The sequence below is a fragment of the Rhinoraja longicauda genome, chromosome 4, assembly GCF_053455715.1.
Source record: "Rhinoraja longicauda isolate Sanriku21f chromosome 4, sRhiLon1.1, whole genome shotgun sequence".
NCBI lineage: Eukaryota > Metazoa > Chordata > Chondrichthyes > Rajiformes > Arhynchobatidae > Rhinoraja > Rhinoraja longicauda.
In genome coordinates, this window is record NC_135956.1 from 43,203,919 (window position 1) to 43,224,384 (window position 20,466).

General features: G+C 43.4%; 1 protein-coding gene across 5 annotated transcripts in view; it reads left to right on the top strand.

Annotated features, from left to right (window-relative positions):
- Window positions 1-17,072, top strand: part of bbs9 (Bardet-Biedl syndrome 9) — a 303,117-nt gene extending 286,045 nt beyond the window's left edge. For all 5 annotated transcript variants that reach the window (XM_078397603.1, XM_078397606.1, XM_078397604.1 and 2 more), the window contains one exon: window positions 13,626-17,072. In XM_078397603.1, coding sequence (XP_078253729.1) covers window positions 13,626-13,675 — 50 coding nt within the window. In that variant the 3' untranslated portion in view covers window positions 13,676-17,072. The remainder of the gene's footprint in view (window positions 1-13,625) is intronic.
- The last annotated feature ends 3,394 nt before the right edge of the window (window positions 17,073-20,466 follow it).

The following is a 20,466-nucleotide window of genomic DNA, read 5'->3' on the forward strand; positions in this document are numbered from 1 at the left end:
TTGCACTGGCTTGCAGTGCCTGCCATTGTATTTTCTCCAGCACTCCATCCCTGCCACAATGTTTGCGTGCAGTGCATGTCACTGTGTTTACATTAGTGTGCAATCCCTGTAATGGTGTTTGCACTGGCTTGCAATCCTCATCACTGTATTTTCACTGGTGCATAATCTTTGTTACTGGTGGCCACTTTGAGAGTGCCGAACACAGTAGATGTTAGAGAAGGTGTATGTGATGTGCAGGTTTAGTTTACAAATGTAGCGAGGAAACAGGCCCTTCGGCCCACCAAGTCCGGGCCGACCAACGATCCCTGCACATTAACACTATCATCACATACTACGGACAATTTACAATTTAACCAAGCCAATTAACCTAGAAACCTGTAGTCTTTGTAGTGTGGGAGGAAATCGGAGATCCTGGCGAAAACCCAAGCAGATCACGGTGAGAACATACAAACAGCACCCGTAGTCAGGATCGAACGCGAGTCTCTGGCGCTGTAAGGCAGCAACTCTACCGCTGCACTTAAGGTCCAGGTCTCAGCTGGAAGGACTGCTGGGTTCAGTATGTGGATGTGAAAGAAAAGGTATAGGGACACGTGATAAATCTCCTGCGTTTGCATGCAAAAATACCTTGCGAGAGGGGTGGTTTGTGTGGGAAGGGATGAACCCTTTACATTGGCGAGATCAAAAGTAGAAGACTAAGTGACCGTATCACCGAATACTTGTGCTCGGTCTGCCAAGGACTGCTGGATCTCCAAGTTATTAACCATTTTAATTCCATTTCCAAATCCCATACTGACCTTTCTGTCCTGCACCCACTCCGTTTCCTGAATGAGGCCATATGCAAACTGGAGGAACAGCACCTCCTGTTCCGCTTGTGTGGCTTACAACCCCTACGGTATGAACCTTATCAATCCATGTTTTCGAGAGATGCTGCCTGGCCTGCTGAGCTATTCTAGCACTTTGTCTTTTTTATAAACCAGCATCTCAAGTTCCCTGTGACTATGTTTACATTGAATCAGTAGCAATATTGTGAATTACTCTTTTGAGTCTTAGTCAACAAGTCACTTGTGCTTCTGAAAGTACAGCAGCTATCTTGAGAGAAGTGGTGGACCAGTCACATTCACACTTATCACACAGTTTAAGTTGGGGGCTTAAATTCTGTAGCATGAGAATTGTACTCCGGATCGAGTAACTGTTTCAGCAACTCATTGTTAAGGGCAACAATTACCTAGTCACAACAGGGACTTAGTCTTAGCATCAAGCTCATTGCAACAATAGAAGATGAGCATTGTGTGGCAGTTAGCAGGGTATGAGATTAACCTGCAAAATGGGAAGTGTGCCAAACTCTCTAAGAGGGTCATCAGACTCACTATACAAATGTCCTGAATGCCTCACGCAGAAGGCCAAGGCCATTGTAAATACCCAAATAATTTGTTGTGAACAATTCGCTTTTTGATCTCCTTGAATTTACCAAGGAAAATCAACAATGGATTTTCCTAAACACCACCGAGCAAGTCATTTCAATCTAAGTATTCGGAGCTTAGTTAGAGGGTGAGGATGATCAGCTGCTGTCAGAGTGGAGGGGGTTAACCGAGAACACAAGGAAATGGGAGCAGAAGTAGACCACTCAGACCCTCAAGCAGGTTCTGCCATTCAATATAATCATAGTTGGCCTCCACCCCTCTGCTGTGCCATTTCTCCAGACCCCTTCATTTCTCCATCTATCAGATATTTACTTGTATCCACTTTAAATATAGACACTAAGTGCTGGAGCAATTTAGTGGGTCAGGCAGCATCTCTGTAGAGCATAGATAGGTAAGATTTCGGATTGGAAGCCTTCGTTATACTGGTTTGGGGAATTGTTTTGGGGGGAGAGAGAGGAGAAAGCTGGAAGAGGGGTAGGAGAAATCCTGGCAAATAATAGGTGGATACAGGTGAGGGGCGAAGGGGGAAGGGAGGGTTTGATAGGCAGATGGTTGGGCAAAAGCCAGAGATGAAAAGTCAAAAGGTGTGAGGCTAAAGGATTGAAGAGATGGGAATTGTGAAGCTAGAGGAAAGATAGTAGATGGAAGTGGAGGGGAGGGGAGAAATAGGTGCGAGTTGAGTTGGGACATAGGGGAGAGAGGAAGGTAAAGTAAGGTTGGGGGGGGTGGGGGTTGTCGTCATCTAAAATTGGAGAATCTATTGTTCATACCGTTGGTTGTAAGCAACCCAAACAAAATATGAGGTGCTGTTCCTCCATCACCTCACATCTGAATATGATAAACACTGTCTACGATACCAGTTATTTTAATATCATTTGCAAATATTCTCATCCAAATTTTTTGATGTAGATGACAACAGTAATATGTCCACCACCAATCCCTGAGGAATAGTTTTCCAAACCAAAAATCAACTTTCCACCACCACTTTCTGTTCTGAAGCCAATTCTGTATCCAGTTAAAAGAGACAAAAAGTGCTGGAATAACTCAGCATTTCAGGCTCTGGAGAACATATTCTCTGAGGTGACATTTCGGTTGGGACCCTTCTTCAGACTGATTGTGGTGGGGGAGGGAAGAAACTTGGAAGAGAGGTGTGTCCCTCCCCCGGAAGTGATAGGTGGATAGAGGTGAAGAGGGTTATGGATAGGTAAATCATTGGACAAAGGCTAGAAATGAGAAGACTAAAGGTGTGAAATAAGGATAGAAGAGGTGCGAATAGTGAAGCCAGAGGAAGGAATGTATTATGAACTTATGAATGTAGGTGGAAGGGGAGGGGGAGAAATGGGTACAGATCCAGGTGGGGCACAGGGGAGGTGGGGTAAGGGGGGGGGTTAAGGGAGGGGAAGAAGGGAGGGGGTTTGGTAAGTTATCTAAAACTGGACAATTCAAAGTTCATACCATTGGGTTGCAAGCCACCCAAATGGAATATGAGGCGCTGTTCCTCCAGTTTGCATGTGGCTCACTCCAGTAGTGGAGGAGGCCCAGGACAGAAAGGTCGTATGTGAGTGGGAAGAGGAGTTAAAATGCTTAGCAACCTGGAGATCCAGTGGGTCTTGGCAGAATGAGCACGTGTTGTGTGAAACGGTCGCCGAGTCTATGCTTTGTCTCACCGATATCCAGGAGGTTAATCAGAAACACCGGATGTAGAAAATGAATTTAGAGGAGCTGCACGTGAACCTCTGCCTCACCTGAAAGGACTGTTATGATTCCTGGTTGGAGAAAAGGAAAGATGTAGAGGGATCTTAACAGGATCATTCCGAGTCAGCATGGATTTACGAAGGGGAAATCATGCTTGACAAATCTACTGGAATTTTTTTAGGATGTAACTAGGAAAATTGACAGGGGAGAGTCAGTGGATGTAGTGTACCTCGACTTTCAGAAAGCCTTCGACAAGGTCCCACATAGGAGATTAGTGGGCAAAATTAGGGCACATGGTATTGGGGGTAGGGTACTGACATGGATAGAAAATTGGTTGACAGACAGAAAGCAAAGAGTGGGGATAAATGGGTCCCTTTCGGAATGGCAGGCAGTGACCAGTGGGGTATCGCAAGGTTCGGTGCTGGGACCCCAGCTATTTACGATATACATTAATGACTTAGACGAAGGGATTAAAAGTACCATTAGCAAATTTGCAGATGATACTAAGCTGGGGGGTAGTGTGAATTGTGAGGAAGATGCAATAAGGCTGCAGGGTGACTTGGACAGGTTGTGTGAGTGGGCGGATACATGGCAGATGCAATTTAATGTAGATAAGTGTGAGGTTATTCACTTTGGAAGTAAGAATAGAAAGGCAGATTATTATCTCAATGGTGTCAAGTTAGGAGGAGGGGGAGTTCAACGAGATCTGGGTGTCCTAGTGCATCAGTCAATGAAAGGAAGCATGCAGGTACAGCAGGCAGTGAAGAAAGCCAATGGAATGTTGGCCTTCATAACAAGAGGAGTTGAGTATAGGAGCAAAGAGGTCCTTCTACAGTTGTACCGGGCCCTGATGAGACCGCACCTGGAGTACTGTGTGCAGTTTTGGTCTCCAAATTTGAGGAAGGATATTCTTGCTATGGAGGGCGTGCAGCATAGGTTCACTAGGTTAATTCCCGGAATGGCGGGACTGTCGTATGTTGAAAGGCTGGAGCGATTGGGCTTGTATACACTGGAATTTAGAAGGATGAGGGGGGATCTTATTGAAACATATAAGATAATTAGGGGATTGGACACATTAGAGGCAGGAAACATGTTCCCAATGTTGGGGGAGTCCAGAACAAGGGGCCACAGTTTAAGAATAAGGGGTAGGCCATTTAGAACGGAGATGAGGAAGAACTTTTTCAGTCAGAGAGTGGTGAAGATGTGGAATTCTCTGCCTCAGAAGGCAGTGGAGGCCAGTTCGTTGGATGCTTTCAAGAGAGAGCTGGATAGAGCTCTTAAGGATAGCGGAGTGAGGGGGTATGGGGAGAAGGCAGGAACGGGGTACTGATTGAGAGTGATCAGCCATGATCGCATTGAATGGCGGTGCTGGCTCGAAGGGCTGAATGGCCTACTCCTGCACCTATTGTCTATTGTCTATTGTCTATTGACAGGTGTTACATCATATACGGTTGCAGGGTAAAGCACTAGAGGAGGAGTGTTTGGGGTGGAAAGGGCATCCTCCATTGCTAGAGTGAGGCCACACATAAACAGGAGGAACTGCATCTAATATTCTGCTTGGGTCGCTTACAACCCATTAGTATGAGCATTGAATTTTCCAACTTTAGGTAACTACAAAGCCCCCCTCCCCCTTCTTCCCCCTCTCTCTTTCCCCTCCTCTTATCTGTGCCCTGCCTGGAATCGCACCTATTTCTCCCCTTCCCTTTCCTTCCTCTATGTTCACAATTCACAACTCATCAATCTGTTGATCTCACACCTTCTGTCTTTTCTTCTCTGGCCTATGTTCAACCATCAACCAAAAACACTCCTCACCTATATCCACATACTTCCCAGCCTTTTTCTTGTCCCTCCTCTCTTTTAGTTCCCCCCTCCCTCCCCCCACACCCCTCCCCCCACCCACATGCACACACACACACATAATCAGTAGGAAGAAGGGTCCTGACCCAAAATGTCACCTATCCTCAGTTTTAAACATATGATCCGTTATAAAGTAGTTAAGTCCCTTTGTTTGGCACTCGTCCTCGTGGATGTTTGAATATCTCAAGCCTCATTACTCTAACGTCAGAGGAATACAGACCCAAAATGACCACCCTCTCTTGACAGCCGAAAAGACTGGGGTGAAGATGGGCAACAGTGGGGGGGGGGGGCTGACGTGTGAAGGTGAGGCCACTATATATTTGGAGGGATGGGGTAATGTGAGAAGGTGGTCCCGATGTGTGAGTGGGAGGTGTGGGTGATGTTGGAGGGTGAAGAAGCTGCTGTAGAGATCCTGGACTGCTTGGGCTGAGTTTAATTACAGCTGAAAAGTTTGGGAGTTGGCTAACCTTTCATAATGACAGGTCATTCTGAAAGGTCAGCCAATAGAAGAAACAGAAGATGAAACAATATTCCAAAACTATGGCAACTGTGAACAAAAGCAGTGCAGGAGGACCTAACTTGCTGATTGATGTAAGCTGTGTCATTTATATTTTTAAATTACTGATCTGTAATAATGTTCATTGAGATGAATAGGGATGGATTTGTTTTCTAATCTATTATTTTTGGAAAAGGAAGTTTAGAAAGATAAATCTCAGGAAGGAAAGGATTATTGGCAAACTGTAGGCAGGTTAAGATGGTGATGATCATTCAACCACCAGTAAATAGTGCACATTTTTACAAGGACTGAGGTAATAATTCTGTGCAGTTCTAGTGACCACACTATAGGAAGGATGTGATTAAGCTAGAGAAGATGCAGGAAAGATTCACAAGGATGTTTTTTGGATTGTAGGGCTTTGAGTATCATGGGAGATTGAACAGGCTGGGTTTGTTTTTGTTGGAGCAAAAGAGGCTGAGAGGTGACATAGCAGAGGTCTATAAAATAATAAAGGCATAGGTAGGGTTGATAACCACAGTCTATTTCCCATGGTCAGAACATCTATAGCACGGTAGCGCAGCGGTAGAGTTGCTGTTTTACAGCGAATGCAGCGCCGGAGACTCAGGTTCGATCCAGACTACGGGTGCTGCACTGTATGGAGTTTGTACGTTCTCCCCGTGACCTGCGTGGGTTTTCTCCGAGATCTTCGGTTTCCTCCCACACTCCAAAGACGTACAGGTATGTAGGTTAATTGGCTGGGTAAATGTAAAAATTGTCCCTAGTGGGTGTAGGATAGTGTTAATGTACGGGGATCGCTGGGCGGCACGGACTTGGAGGGCCGAAAAGGCCTGTTTCCGGCTGTATATATATGATATGATATGATAGAGGAGAGCAGCAGTAGCAGTAGTCAGGTCTGTGGCACCAGGCTCTGGGGCACAGACAGGGCTATAATGACAGGAGATTCCATTGTTTTTGGGGACCGACAGATCATGTGGCAGCAAACAGGACTCCAGGTCTGTTGCCTCTGTAGTGGGAGGGTGGAGGATGTCTTGATGTAGCTGCAGAACATTCACAATGAGGTACGTGAGCAGCCAGAAGTCATTTGTGCCAATATGCAAGGAGCTAATATAGTTAGTTAAGCAAAAGGTTAAGAAAGCAGAACATCTAGAGAAATAATCTCTAGATTACTCCCAATGCCAAGTGCTCGTGACAATAGGAATAGGAACATAAGAGGTGAATGTGTGGCTGTAGAGTTGGCACAGGGAGGATGAATTCAGATTTTTGGACCATTGGGTTCTATTCTGAGGCAGAGGTGACCTATTCAAGAGGATTGGAATGTTCCTGAAGTGGAGGGGGACCAATATTCTGGCAGGCAGGTTTGCAGGGGAACAGGATCCAATACAGTATTGAGACAGGTAGGTCTCACAAAAGTCAAGGGCAGTAAATTCAGTAGACAGGATCGGCAGGAATAAAGGAAAGACGATTGGATTAAATTACATTTATTTCAATGCAAGAGGCCTGATGGTAAGGCAAATGAACTCATAACATGGATAGGTATGTGTGACTGTTAACGTCATTACAGAAATCTAGCTATGGAAGGGATAGTGATCTTAAGGGATCTTAATGCTCCAGGGCATGTGGAAGATTGAGATGGGAATAAAAGAGGAGAGGGGAGTTGTTTTACTGATTAAGGAGAACATCATGGCGGTAGTCTGAGATGACTTTACTGAAGCATCATCCAGAGAAGCAAAATGGGTGGAGCTGATAAATAAAAAGAGGGTAATCACATTGTTGGGATTGCACAATAGGCCCCAAATATGAATTAGAGGAACAAATGTGGTAGGAGATTGCAGACAGCTGCAAGACTAATAGGGCTATCATAGAATGGGATTTTAGCTTTCCCAATATAGACTGGGGCTGCCATAGTGCCAAAGGGTGAGATGGAGTGGAATTTGTCAAGTGTATTCAGGAAAGTTTCCTTAGGCAATAGATACAGGACCGTACAAGGGAGAGGGCAAAGCTTGACCTACTCTGAGGGAATTAGGCAGGGAAAGTGACTGAAGTGTCAGTGGGTGAGCCCTTAGGGACCATCTACCACAATTCTATTAGCTTTAAAATAATTATGGACAAGGTCAGGATGGTCCTAAAGTTAAAGTTCTAAGTTGGGGCAAAGCCAACTTTGATGGTATGAGGGAGTAGCTTATCTGTAGGCAAAGGGACGTCTGGAAAGTGGTATGCTTTTAAAAGTGATAGTGAGAGTTCAAGGTATGTATGTTCCTGTTAGAGTGAAGGGCAAGCAGATAAGAATAAGGAACCCTAGATGACGAGAGAAATTGGATTGCTGGTCAGGAAATAGAAGGGGGTATTGAGGAGCATACTTAAGAAAGAAATCCGGCAAAAAGGGGGCACTAGATAGCTCTGGTAGATAAGATTAACAAGAATCCAAAGAGATTTTATAATAGAGTAGAGTCATACAACGTGTAAACGGGCCCTTCAGCCCAATTTTCCTACACCGACCAACATGTCCCATCTACACTAGTCCCACCTGCCTGCATTTGGCCCATATCTCTCCAAACGTGTCCTATCCATGTACCTGTTTAATTGTTTCTTAAATGTCTCAACTACCTCCTCGGGCAGCTCGTTCCATACACCCACCACCCTTTGTGTGAAAAAGTTACCCCTCAAATTCCTATTAAGGTTTTCCCCCTTCACCTTAAACCTATGTTCTCTGCTTCTTGATTCCCCTTCTGTGGGCAAGAAACTCTGTGCGTCTACCCTATCTATTCATTTCATGATTTTATACACCTCTATAAGATCACCCCTTATCTTCTTGCAAAAGAATCCCAGCCTGCTCAACCACTCCCTGTAGAGGCAACATCCTCGTAAATCTTCTCTGTACCCTTTCCAACTTGACAACATCTTTCCTGTAACATAATGCCCAGAACATCTCTATACTAAAACTCTTGTTTGTTCCTGAACTACAGCCAAAACGGTACACGATAGCACAACAATTTTAGGCCCACCTTACTCACAGTCATCCCTTTGGTGCCAATGGAAGAAGTTTCATTGAAATCGATGTTATATTTTTAAAGTTATTCACATTTTAAAGTTTAAATCTATTTCCTAGGCAGGGAGGGGGGAGAGGAGGGAGGATGAGGGGGATGGAGGGGGGGAGGGGGGGAGGGGAGGGGGATGGAGGGATGGGGTGGAGGGAGGGGAGGGGGAGGGGGGGAGGATGGAGGGGAGGAGGAGAGGGGGGAGGAAGGAGAGGGGGAAGGAGGGGGTGAGGGTGGAGGGAGGGGGGGGGAGGGTGCTGCACCAATGCAGGAGAGGTTTGGGCCCAATGGGTCCACTTGGTCTAGTACAACATAAATACAATATAATTAACTGTATGTTTGTGTTGTCATTTGTGAGCGGAGCACCAGGGCACTTTCCTTGTATATGCACGTACTTGGCCAATAAACTTATTCATTCATTCATTCATTCATTCATTCATTCATTCAATCATTCATTCATATATTAAGGGGAAAGGGGTAACTGGAGAGAGAATAGGCCCCCTCAGAAACTAGAGGTCATCTATGTGTGGAGCCGCAAGAAAGAGGCAAAGTTTTTGATTAATATTTCTGCACTGTTTTTAATGCAGAGAAAGGCATCAAGCATAGGAAACATAATGGAGATATATTGTGGAAAGATTGTATTACAGCCATGGAGGTGCTGGAGGCCTAAGATAAATCTCCCAGGCCTGATAAGAGATATAACCAAGGGGAATAGATAGGGTAAATGCACAGAATCAAGAACTAGAGGGGACAGGTTTAAAGTAAGAGGGCAAAGATTTTTTAGGAAGCTGAGGGGCAACTTTTTCACATGGAGGGTGGTGGGTATATAGAAACATAGAAACATAGAAAATAGGTGCAGGAGTAGGCCATTCGGCCCTTCGAGCCTGCACCGCCATTCAATATGATCATGGCTGATCATCCAGTTCAGTAGCTTGTACCTGCCTTCTCTCCATACCCCCTGATCCCTTTAGCAAAAAGGGCCACATCTAACTCCCTCTTAAATATAGCCAATGAACTGGCCTCAACTACCTTCTGTGGCAGAGAATTCCACAGACTCACCACTCTCTGTGTGAAGAAATGTTTTCTCATCTCGGTCCTAAAAGACTTCCCCCTTATCCTTAAGCTGTAACCCCTGGTTCTGGACTCCCCCAACATCGGGAACAATCTTCCCGCATCTAGCCTCTCCAACCCCTTAAGAATTTTATATGTTTCTATAAGATCCCCCCTCAGTCTTCTAAATTCCAACGAGTACAAGCCCAGTCTATCCAGTCTTTCCTCATATGTAAGTCCCGCCATCCCAGGGATCAATCTGGTGAACCTTCTCTGCACTCCCTCTAAGGCAAGAACGTCTTTCCTCAGGTTAGGAGACCAAAACTGCACACAATACTCCAGGTGCGGTCTCACCAAGGCCCTGTACAACTGCAGCAGAACCTCCCTGCTCCTAAACTCAAATCCTCTTGCTATGAATTGCAACATACCATTCGCTTTCTTCACTGCCTGCTGCACCTGCATGCTTGCTTTCAATGACTGGTGCACCATGACACCCAGGTCACGTTGCATCTCCCCTTCTCCCAATCGGTCACCATTCAGGTAATACTCTGCTTTCCTGTTCTTGCCGCCAAAGTGGATAACCTCACATTTATCCACATTATATTGCATCTGCCATGCATTTGCCCACTCGCCTAATCTATCCAAGTCACTCTGCAGCCTCCTAGCATCCTCCTCGCAGCTAACACTGCCACCCAGCTTCGTGTCATCCGCAAACTTAGAGATGTTGCATTCAATTCCCTCGTCCAAATCATTAATATACACTGTAAATAACTGGGGTCCCAGCACTGAGCCTTGCGGTACCCCACTAGTCACTGCCTGCCATTCCGAAAAGGACCCGTTTATTCCTACTCTTTGCTTCCTGTCCGCCAACCAATTTTCTATCCACCTCAACACTGAACCCTCAATACCGTGTGCTTTAAGTTTGTACACCAATCTCCTATGTGGGACCTTGTCGAAGGCCTTTTGAAAGTCCAGATATAACACATCGACTGGTTCTCCCTTATCCACTCTACTAGTTACATCCTCGAAAAATTCTATAAGATTCGTCAGACATGATTTGCCTTTGGTAAATCCATGCTGACTTTGTCCGATGATATGGAACAAGCAGCCAGAGTAAAAAGTTAAACCAGGTTCAATAACAACATTTAAAAGATATTTGGACAGGTACATGGATTGGAAAGGTTTAGAGGGATATGGGTCAAAAGTGTGTAAAGGAAACTGGCATAGATGGAGTATCTTGGTCAGCATGAACGAGTTGGGTCGAAGGGCCTGTTTTATCTTGTATAACTCTCTGACTGTACGGTCAAGGCTTAATGTGAAAACGGGAACATTTAAAGCGGATCCGAGGAGTAAATCTTTCACACTAAGAGTAGTTAATATATGGATTAAGCTGCCAGAGGAAGTGGTGGAGGCAGGAATAGTAACAACCGGCATCTGGACCAGTACTTGAGTAAGCATTGCGTAAAGGGATGTGATAGAGCAGTGTTGCGAGAGACCTGCTAATGAATTGAACAGCGAATGAATTGAAAAATAGTGGGATTCCCCCACCATTGATTCCTTTCTATTACTATTTCTTTCCTCATTTAGATTCTACAACTGGATATCAAATCCAAAGCTGTATTAATCTATTCTCAAAGCTCCACACTCCTTTGGAATGTTGTGCCTCAAAATATTTACTTCCCAGCCTCCATAGCCATGCAATCCCACCTCTATAATTGCTACTGGATTGTACCCATTTATTTCTATTTCCACCTTTAAAAAGAGACTTAAATATTGACCTCTGGTCATTTTTCCTTACGTTGCCACTGCAGTCTTTGGTTTGTTCTCTTCCCCCTTCCTATAACCCTGTGGTTTTCATTATCCATTTCTCTACATACAACTACTGTCTTTACACTTCTCTTTTATTTTCTCCATCCCGTTTACCTGAACCATTTAGATTTATAGCAGATTGGATGTTCCTTTCTTAACTGCCCTTCCTGATATACTGAATGTATTTCCAGCTAACGTTATGTGCTTCCAATATGTATCTTCGTCCATATCCTGGACAGCCATGCAAATGTACGGAAAAGGTTGTTCCTCAGAACCTTGCTGTGTATCTCATCGGGATCTGTTGCTGTTCCACAGAGGAAGCAAGAGTTTTCATAATAATTCTGTGGGACCAGACTCAATAACTGAATATTTGGAGAGGAGAGGAAATGTGAGGAAATTGGACTAAGGAAAATAGTATATTTAAATTGGGAGCAGGACGAGGCCACTTAGCCTCTCACATTTGCTTCTCCTCTAAAAAGTTAATGTCTGACTTGATTATAACTTCAGTTTCACATTCCTGTCTACCCCATTCACCTTTATCCCCTGCTCATCAAATATATACTTCTCAAAATTATTCAAAGACTGTTTCAAAAATGCTTTGAGGAAGAGAGAAATCTTGCAATTCTCTGCGAGAAAATAAATGCCTTTGTCTCAAAAGAGGGCTACCCCCTTATTTTTAAACAGTGACCCAGGTTCTTGATTCTCACACAAAAGCCATCATCTTTTCATGCCCACCCTATCAAAACCCTTCAAGATCTTTCATGTTTTAATCAAGTTCCTTTTGTCTTAAACTCCAGTGGATACAAGTCCATCCTTTCATTATTAAACATCCCATCCATTCCTGATATTAGTCTAGTAAACGTTCTTTGAAACATGTCCGATGTGTTCATATCTTTCCTTAAATAAGGTGCCATATGTGCTCACAGAGTATCCTGTATACCTGAAGCATAACTTCCCTACTCTGTCTTTAATTCCTCTATCAATAAATAATAATATTTTGTTACCTTTTCTAATTCCTTCCTGAACTTACATATTATTTTTTTGCAGATCTTGCACTCGAGCACACAGCTTCTTTATTTTTCAGAGCTGTACAACTTCTCATCATTCAGATAATGATATATGTTATTTTCCACATTATATTCCATTTGCCAGATCTTTGCACACTCAATTACTTTAACTATATCCCTCTGTGGCCTCCTTAAGTTCATTTCTCAACTTATTTTACAGCCAGTTTTGTGTCATAAGCTAATTTAGTAACCATACATTCCATGGATCCATCCAAGTCATGTACATAAAAATGAATTTAAAAGAGAGTTGGATAGAGCTCTAGGGGCCAGCGGAATCAAGGGTTATGAGGAGAAGGCAGGCACAGGTTACTGATTGTGGATGATCAGCTATGATCACAATAAATGGTGGTGCTGCTCGAAAGGCCAAATGACCTCCTCCTGCACCTATTTTCTATGTTTCTATAAATTGTAAAAAGTGGGACACTGCACTGATCCCTGTGGCGTGATTGTGTGTCAGCGACAACAGGTATGTGTCGCCAGGGAACGTGTGTGTGTGTCCATGTGTGTAGCTTTATTTCCAATTGTCTTGCCTCTGGACCAAGATCTCACTCTGCCATGATTCTATGATAGCTGGTGTGCAATGGTGGCCCATTATAAATCAATTAATGTGCAGGAATCTTCCACTGCTCATAACTGAATGCAAGTCTCCGTTGTCTCCAACACTGCTGACTCAGCAGTTCTCTTGCATGTACCATGCTCCCTATGTTCTCATTCATTTTATAGCATGTTTATAAGGACCCAAAAGGAAACTCCTTCAAATGTTCTGAAAAATCAAGCCACAGAATGATTGCAAAGTCTAAACCTGGCGTCTGCCGCCTTCAGTTCAAACTCTCTTTTAATGACGGAGACGCAAGAGATGCTAGAATCTGAAGCAAAAAACAAAATGCTGGACAAACACAGTGGTCAAGCAGTATCTAAGGGGAAAAGGGATTATCAACACTTCAAGTCATCACCCTGCATCATGACAGTCCAATAAGTCAATAGTTCCTTTTCCCAAACAGTTGTTGCTTGACCCGCTGCTTGATCCAGCTGTTTGTGTTTTGCTCCTTTTATCATGACAGTGTCCACAAACAAAATCACTTGGCAGAACTAAAACAGAAGTAATTAAATGTCGAACTCTTGAAAATTGACTTATTTGTATATGTAATATTATCTAACATTTATGTTTTTCAAGATCTTCCCCAGAATGCTGAAGATGAAAATGTAATTGCTGAAGACAGATAGGATCTGATCAATAGCTGGACCTTCTCCACAGCTTCTCCTGTTGCAATTCTAGCAAGTGCCATCAGAGCCGAAACAGATGCATATATAGCTTCTCAAAAACAACTGTGTAATATCACTAGCTCATAACGTGGGCCAACGTGGGACTTGTTTAAAAGCGGCTTGGATTGTGGGAGTTTCCTGTAAGTAGTACTCGATGTTTCCTATGTTCAAAGAGATTCTGGGACCAACCATTTCACTACATTTACTTTAATCATCTGGAAGAAACGCTGATCCTGTCCAGCAACACAGCTACAGTGTTGAAATTACTGTGTCCTAGTAAAGCAGTGCTGCTTGTACTTGCGAAGTAAGTATAACTGCTACCAAAGTTCCATTTGTTATTTCAGCACACCCAGTGCTCCAATATAGTTTTCCTCCTTTCGTACATTGCACAGAGCAACATTACAGTACTTGTATTAATGTTACACTTTTAATGTTATGTGATCCAACATACTATATGTTAGTTAATGTTAATTGACTTTGTGTATTTTTAGAAGCTGTAAATTTGTGCAACAAATTTTAACTTTTTACAGTTTCTATATACATATTTGAGCAAGTGAAAGATAGTGTTTTATATCTATCTTATTCAATGTAAAGTGACTGACTAAATAAACTAGAAAATGTTAACATAAATGTTCGTGCTACATCACTAATCACAAAGAGAATCTTAACAATTTAACTGCTCCCAAATCGGATAATTGTTTCCCAGTATGTGCATTTTCATTGGTCATACTGTCTGTTCTCACACTGTTCCTCGATTAATGTGACTGAGGTTTGGCAACTAGTTCTACATCCCTTTCATTTTTATTTTCATTATATTTAATGGACCGTTTTGCCAACTTAACTATATTGTACTTTATTACAGACCTTCACCTCTCTTTTCCAGCGTATTTGAGCTATTCCCATCTGCATGCATTTGGTCCATATCCCTCTTAACGTTTACCTTCAGTGTAACTGTGTAAATGTCTTTTAAACGTTATAATTGACCCATCTCTACAGCTTCCTCTGGCAGCTTGTTCCATGTACCCACCACCCTCTATGTCAAAAAAGTTACCCTTCAGGCCCCTGATGAATCATTCCCCTCTCACCTTAAGCTTATGGGCTACATACTGCTCTACTCTAGCAAAAGCACATTGACCATTCACCTCATCTATGCCCCTTATGATTTTGTGTACCTCTAGAAGGTCAGTCCTCAACCGATATTTCAGGGTGCTTTGCCTATCCTATCCTTACCTCTCAAGCCCTCCAGACCGGTTAACATCTTTGTGAATCTTTTCTGCACCCTTTCCAGCTTCATTTTGCTCTGTTCATCACTTCGAAGCTTCTCGGCTATAGAGTCTTTTGTCCTGCAAGTTGTTTCATTATCCACCTAAGTGATAGGAGAGCAGATCTGGTATCTGACCTGTAGGATCAATTGGGTCAGACCACTCAATGCTGATTTCATTCTTCTGCTGGGGCCCTGTCAGGGCGGGGGCCAACCTAAGTTCAATGAGGACTGCTGATGAATGCAGAAGCAGGACCTGACATCACTAAAGGTCAGATGCCAAACTAATGAAGCAGTGACTTAGTGCAGACAAGATATTAGAAGCAGCATGCAATAGATAGTGGTCAGTCATCCTATCAGCAACAGATTAGCTCTCAGCTACAGTCTTGCCACATCCAAACCTGAAAGATGGTGAACAAATTCTGCTCTGTGTAGCCAGTTATGCTCTACCTCCATTTACACATTGGCAGATGACACCACAGTAGAAGGCTGGACCTCGAACAATGACAAGATGGTGTACAGGAAGGATAGAAAGAGCCGTGTATAGAAAGTGCCTAATAACATGGTGTCGAGAGAACAACCTCAGCACGGTGGTTGGTGCCTTACAGCGCTTGCAGTGCCAGAGACCCGGGTTCGATTCCTACTAAGGATGCTATCTGTTTGGAGTTTGTACGTTCTCCCCGTGACCGCGTGGGTTTTCTCCGAGATCTTCAGTTTACTCCCACACTCCAAAGACGTATAGGTTTGTAGTTTAATTGGCATGGTATAAGTGTAAATTGTCCCTGATGTGTGTAGGATAGTATTAATATGCTGGGATTACTGGTCGATGTGGACTTGGTGGGCCGAAGGGCCTGTTTCTGCATTTCACTAAACTAAACCTTTCCCTCAACATTAGTAAGATGGAAGAACTAGTTACTGACTTCAGTAAACGAGGTGGTGTACATGCCCCAGTTAGCATCAATGGTGCTGAAGTGGAGATGGTCAAGAGCTTCAAGTCCCTAGGTGTAAATATCACCAACAATTTGTCCTGGACCAACCACTTGGCTAAGAAAGCACACCGACATCTCTACTTCCTCAGAAGACCAAGGAGATTCGGCATGTTGTGAACTTCTTCAGATACACTGCATAAAACATCCCGTCAGCATCAGCTCTGCTCAAGACTACAAAAATTGTAGAGTTGTGGATGTAGTCCAGTCCATCACACATACCAGCCACCTCCCCCTCCCCCCCCCCCCCCCCCCCCCCCCCCCCACCCCCAATCGACTCCATCTAAACCATGCTGCCTCAGGAAAGCAGCCAAAGCAATTGAGGACAATTTTCACCCCAGTCATTCCTTCTACCAGTGAGCAGAAAATACAAAGGTTGAAACCACACAAGATTCGGGAACAGCTTCTTCCCCACTGTTATCTGATTACTGAACAATCTTCTCATAGGTTTTCTCTTGCATCACCTGTTGTACTCGCATAGTATGATTTAATAATGTAGCACAAACAAAGATTTTCACTGTATTTTGGTACGCTTGAAAATAATAAAACCAAACGATTATGTATCTACGAAAGAGGAAGGCTTCATGCACATCAGCATTCCCACTAATAGAGCAGCGCATATTCTGAGTGATAAATGCAAGGCTATTACTGTACATTGGTGGCCCATGGGACAACACCACTTGTTGGTTCTCTCCAACTCACACACTGGAGTGATTGATATTCGTGTCACTGATCCTTCTTCATCACTGGCAGTTCCTATTACACACGGACATCATCTGCACAAGAAGAGCATATCTTACTCCTCCGTGTGAACGGCGATTAAATATGGACAATCAATGCTGGTCTTTCCTATTTGTACCAAGGGAACAGGTGATCATTTACCTAGCTGTTTAATGTGAGACGTTCTCTACATGTTGGCTGTGGCATTCTCTTCGCATCAAAAATTACTTTATCAACAGTAGCCTCCTATGTGTTCCACGGAGGTCAGTTTGTTTAATTCAGTAGATTAGGTTTAGCTTGTTATGGATAAAGGTTTATCCTTTGTACTGTCTGCTGTGTGTGATTGCATCATCTGGACTGCTTTAATTTCGCTGTACTTTGTGTAGTGACAATAAAGGTTTTTTACATTTACATTTACATTTTTACATATAATTGCAAGCACTTGAAATGAAAGGCTCCGTTCTCAGCATGAAAAAGTGTGAATTGTAATTGCTGACTTCCAACACGCAACACACTGTGTGTGCCTTTTCCCATTGCGGTAGAGGGGCAGGCAGTGAGGCAACACAGCTATGAAACCAGTCTGATGGAGTGAAGACATCCCAGGAAATAAGAGTCTACTAGTCCTGTCTCACGATGCAGCCTCCACACAGAAAAGCATCATGATTTCAAGGTTTCAAGGTCAGTTTGCAGTGAAATTCGAATTACCATACAGCCATACTAAAAAAAGCAACAAGACACACAACTACATAAACGTTAACATAAACGTCCACCACAGCAGATTCCCCTTGGGGTGATCGAAGCTCCGGCTTGGAGTTCCTGAAGTCGGTCTCTGACCAGAGACCGCAAGCTCCGTGATGTTAAAGTCCGCAGGCACCCGCAGTGGAGCTCTCGAAATTGGTCTCCAACAAAGGCTGCCAACTCCTCGATGTTAGGCCGCAGTGTGGACGGAGATATAAATACGGAAAAAAATCGCATCTCCGTCGAGGTAAGAGATTAGAAAAAGGTTTCCCCCAACTCCCCCCCCCCATTAAAGAATACTAAAAACATACATTTAGTCAAGTTAAGTAAATTTTATTTGTGTAGCACATTTAAACACAACCCACGTTGACCAAAGTGTCTGTACATCAGTGCAAGTACTAAAAAAGAAACCTAACAGCACAGACATAAACAGTTTACAGCGCCCCCTCAGAGGGCCTCAAACGCTAGGGAATAGAAATAGGTTTTTAGCCTGGACTTAAAGGAGTCGATGGAGGGGACAGTTCTGATGGGGAGTGGGATGCTGTTCCACAGTCACATACAAACAAACAACGAAAGAAGGGACAGGCAGACTGCTGGCGAGGCTGCCATTGCTGGCGCCACCCAGTGGTTCACTGACTTAAAATGAGAACAATGTTTTTGGCTCGCATTAATGGAGCCAGCACTGAGCTTTAAGCCTATTGGACACAGTCAGCACCAAGGACTCTTCTGGAATGCAACAGGGGTCAAAATTGTTGGTTACACTGATCAGATTTGAGCTGTTTTTAGCATTCAGCTCTGGGATAAAAATAAATGACACTGATTAGATAATAGCAAAACTATTTCGCTGTCGCCAGAGGCATTATCACCACCCACTGGGTTGTTAGAGCACCTGAGTAACATTCCACAGTCTCATTTCAGACGTATGAAGTAACGCATGATAGTTGGCTGTAAAATGAGTTAACGATGTGTTTGAAGTTCTCAGATGATTCCTAATCTTACAGAGAGGATGAATTACAGCAGCCCTCGTGCCTGCTTACGAGTTATACATCTGCCATTGTCAGAAAGGAACTGGCACCCTCACTCCTGCAGGTGAGCCAATCCTAGAATCGCAGTCACCGTGCATTCCTCAAAGCTAGGAGTTTCCTTTCAACTTGTTTTGATGTATTATCTGTTTATTTAAAATGCTGGGCTAATTTTGTCTGCCATCCGCTATGATACAGATAATTGTCATGAATTAAATGAACTCTTCAATTCATCATTTTCTACATTACAACTGTGACCAGGCTAATTAATTCTGGTGTTCTGGGACATCGTTATATTATGAAAACACTGAAGTGTGTGTGCGGCTATCTCTCTCTCACCCATTCTGTCCTCCGTTTCCTTTCTCAGGTTATGCCTGACCTTTCCCTCTATTTCTCCACCTCCTACTCCCTCATCCTTCTCTCTGTGCCTCTTTATTTCTTTCACACATAGGAATTTGCAGGAGTAGGCCATTCAGCTCTTCGCACCATTCTGCAACATAACAGATTTTTTACCTCTACACGAATTTCTTTGCACTTCCACATATCCGTTGATTCCCTCAATATCTCCCCCCCCCCATACCTCCCCCTCTCTCACCCCAACCTCAACCTCATTCTTCTTCTATGTCACATTTACCAATGCCTGTACCTTGCACCCATTTAATATTATACTAATTGTCAATGATAGATTAAATTGCAGTCTATTGTATAAGACAGCAGCTAACCTGAGTGACTGCTGTTAATCAATTGATTCTGGCATTATGTTTTCCGTTGATTTGTTTTTTTAACAGTAATCAAGTTATTAACAGAATCATATATGTGAAAGAGATTAGATAGTGTACAAGCTGTGGGTATAGTGGCCTCTCTCTCTCCATTAAATTCCCAGCAACATTTTATTGAGAAATAAATGGATGTAGAAGTTTACGGAGGGAATCGCAAAGCTTCGAGCCTTTGTAGCTTGGCACGATTGTCAATGGTGCAGTGATTAAATTTAAGGGTTGATCAAGAGGTCAACAGAGTGTAAGATCCTGGAAGAGTTGTAGGGCAGGAGGAAAGACCTGACAACAAAAGAGATGAGGTCATGAAGCAATTGACAGAATGAAACTTCTGACTCAAGCTGCTTCCACCATATAACACAGCCCTTTGGCCTACTATGTCTGTGCCAAACACGATGCCAAATTAAACTAATCCCAACTGCATGTCATCATTACCCCGTATTGCCTGCGTGTTCAAATGCCTCTTAAATGTTGCCATCATATCTGCTTCAACCACCTCCCCAGGCACCTACCGCTCTTTGTGTAAACAAAAACTTGCCTTGTAAGTATTTAGACTTTGCCTTCCCTGGGAAAAAGATTTTGATTGTCTCCCCTGTCTGTGCCTCTCATAATTTTATGTGCAGAAAACAATCCAAGTTTGTCCAATCTCTCCTTATGGCTAATACATCCTGGTGAACCTCCCCAAAGCCTCCACATCCTTCCTGTAATGTGGTAACCAGAACTGCATACAATATTCTAAATGCAGCCTAACCAAAGTTTTACACAGCTGCAACATGACTTTCCAAGTTTTATACTCACCAGGAACCAGTGGAGTTGAACAAGCAACATATATATAGGATTTGTTCCGATTCTAATATGGCAGCATCATTTTTGAAAAGATTTATCCTTCTATGGGTATGTTACTCTGACTTCTGTTTCATTATGCATTCAGGGTAAAGAAATAGTAGTGTGAGGAAAAAACCTCCTCGTCGTGTTGATCAGAGCCAAGAGGTAGTATAAATATATATGCCCTATCCCTACCCATCATTCCTTTTCAATCAGTATTCTTGCTGATTTTGCTTGTGTTGTTTTCTGTACAAGTCAAATGTTTACCCATTGCATGGATGCAGTCCAGAAGTACTGGCAATGCCAAGTGGTCAGGAATGACCAGTCCACTGGCCTTTCTCTGGACTGAGGTAACTAGCTGTGATTGGTTCTGTAAAATTATTGGCTCTCTAATCGCTATCTTTGGCCACTGTTTAAACACCTTCCC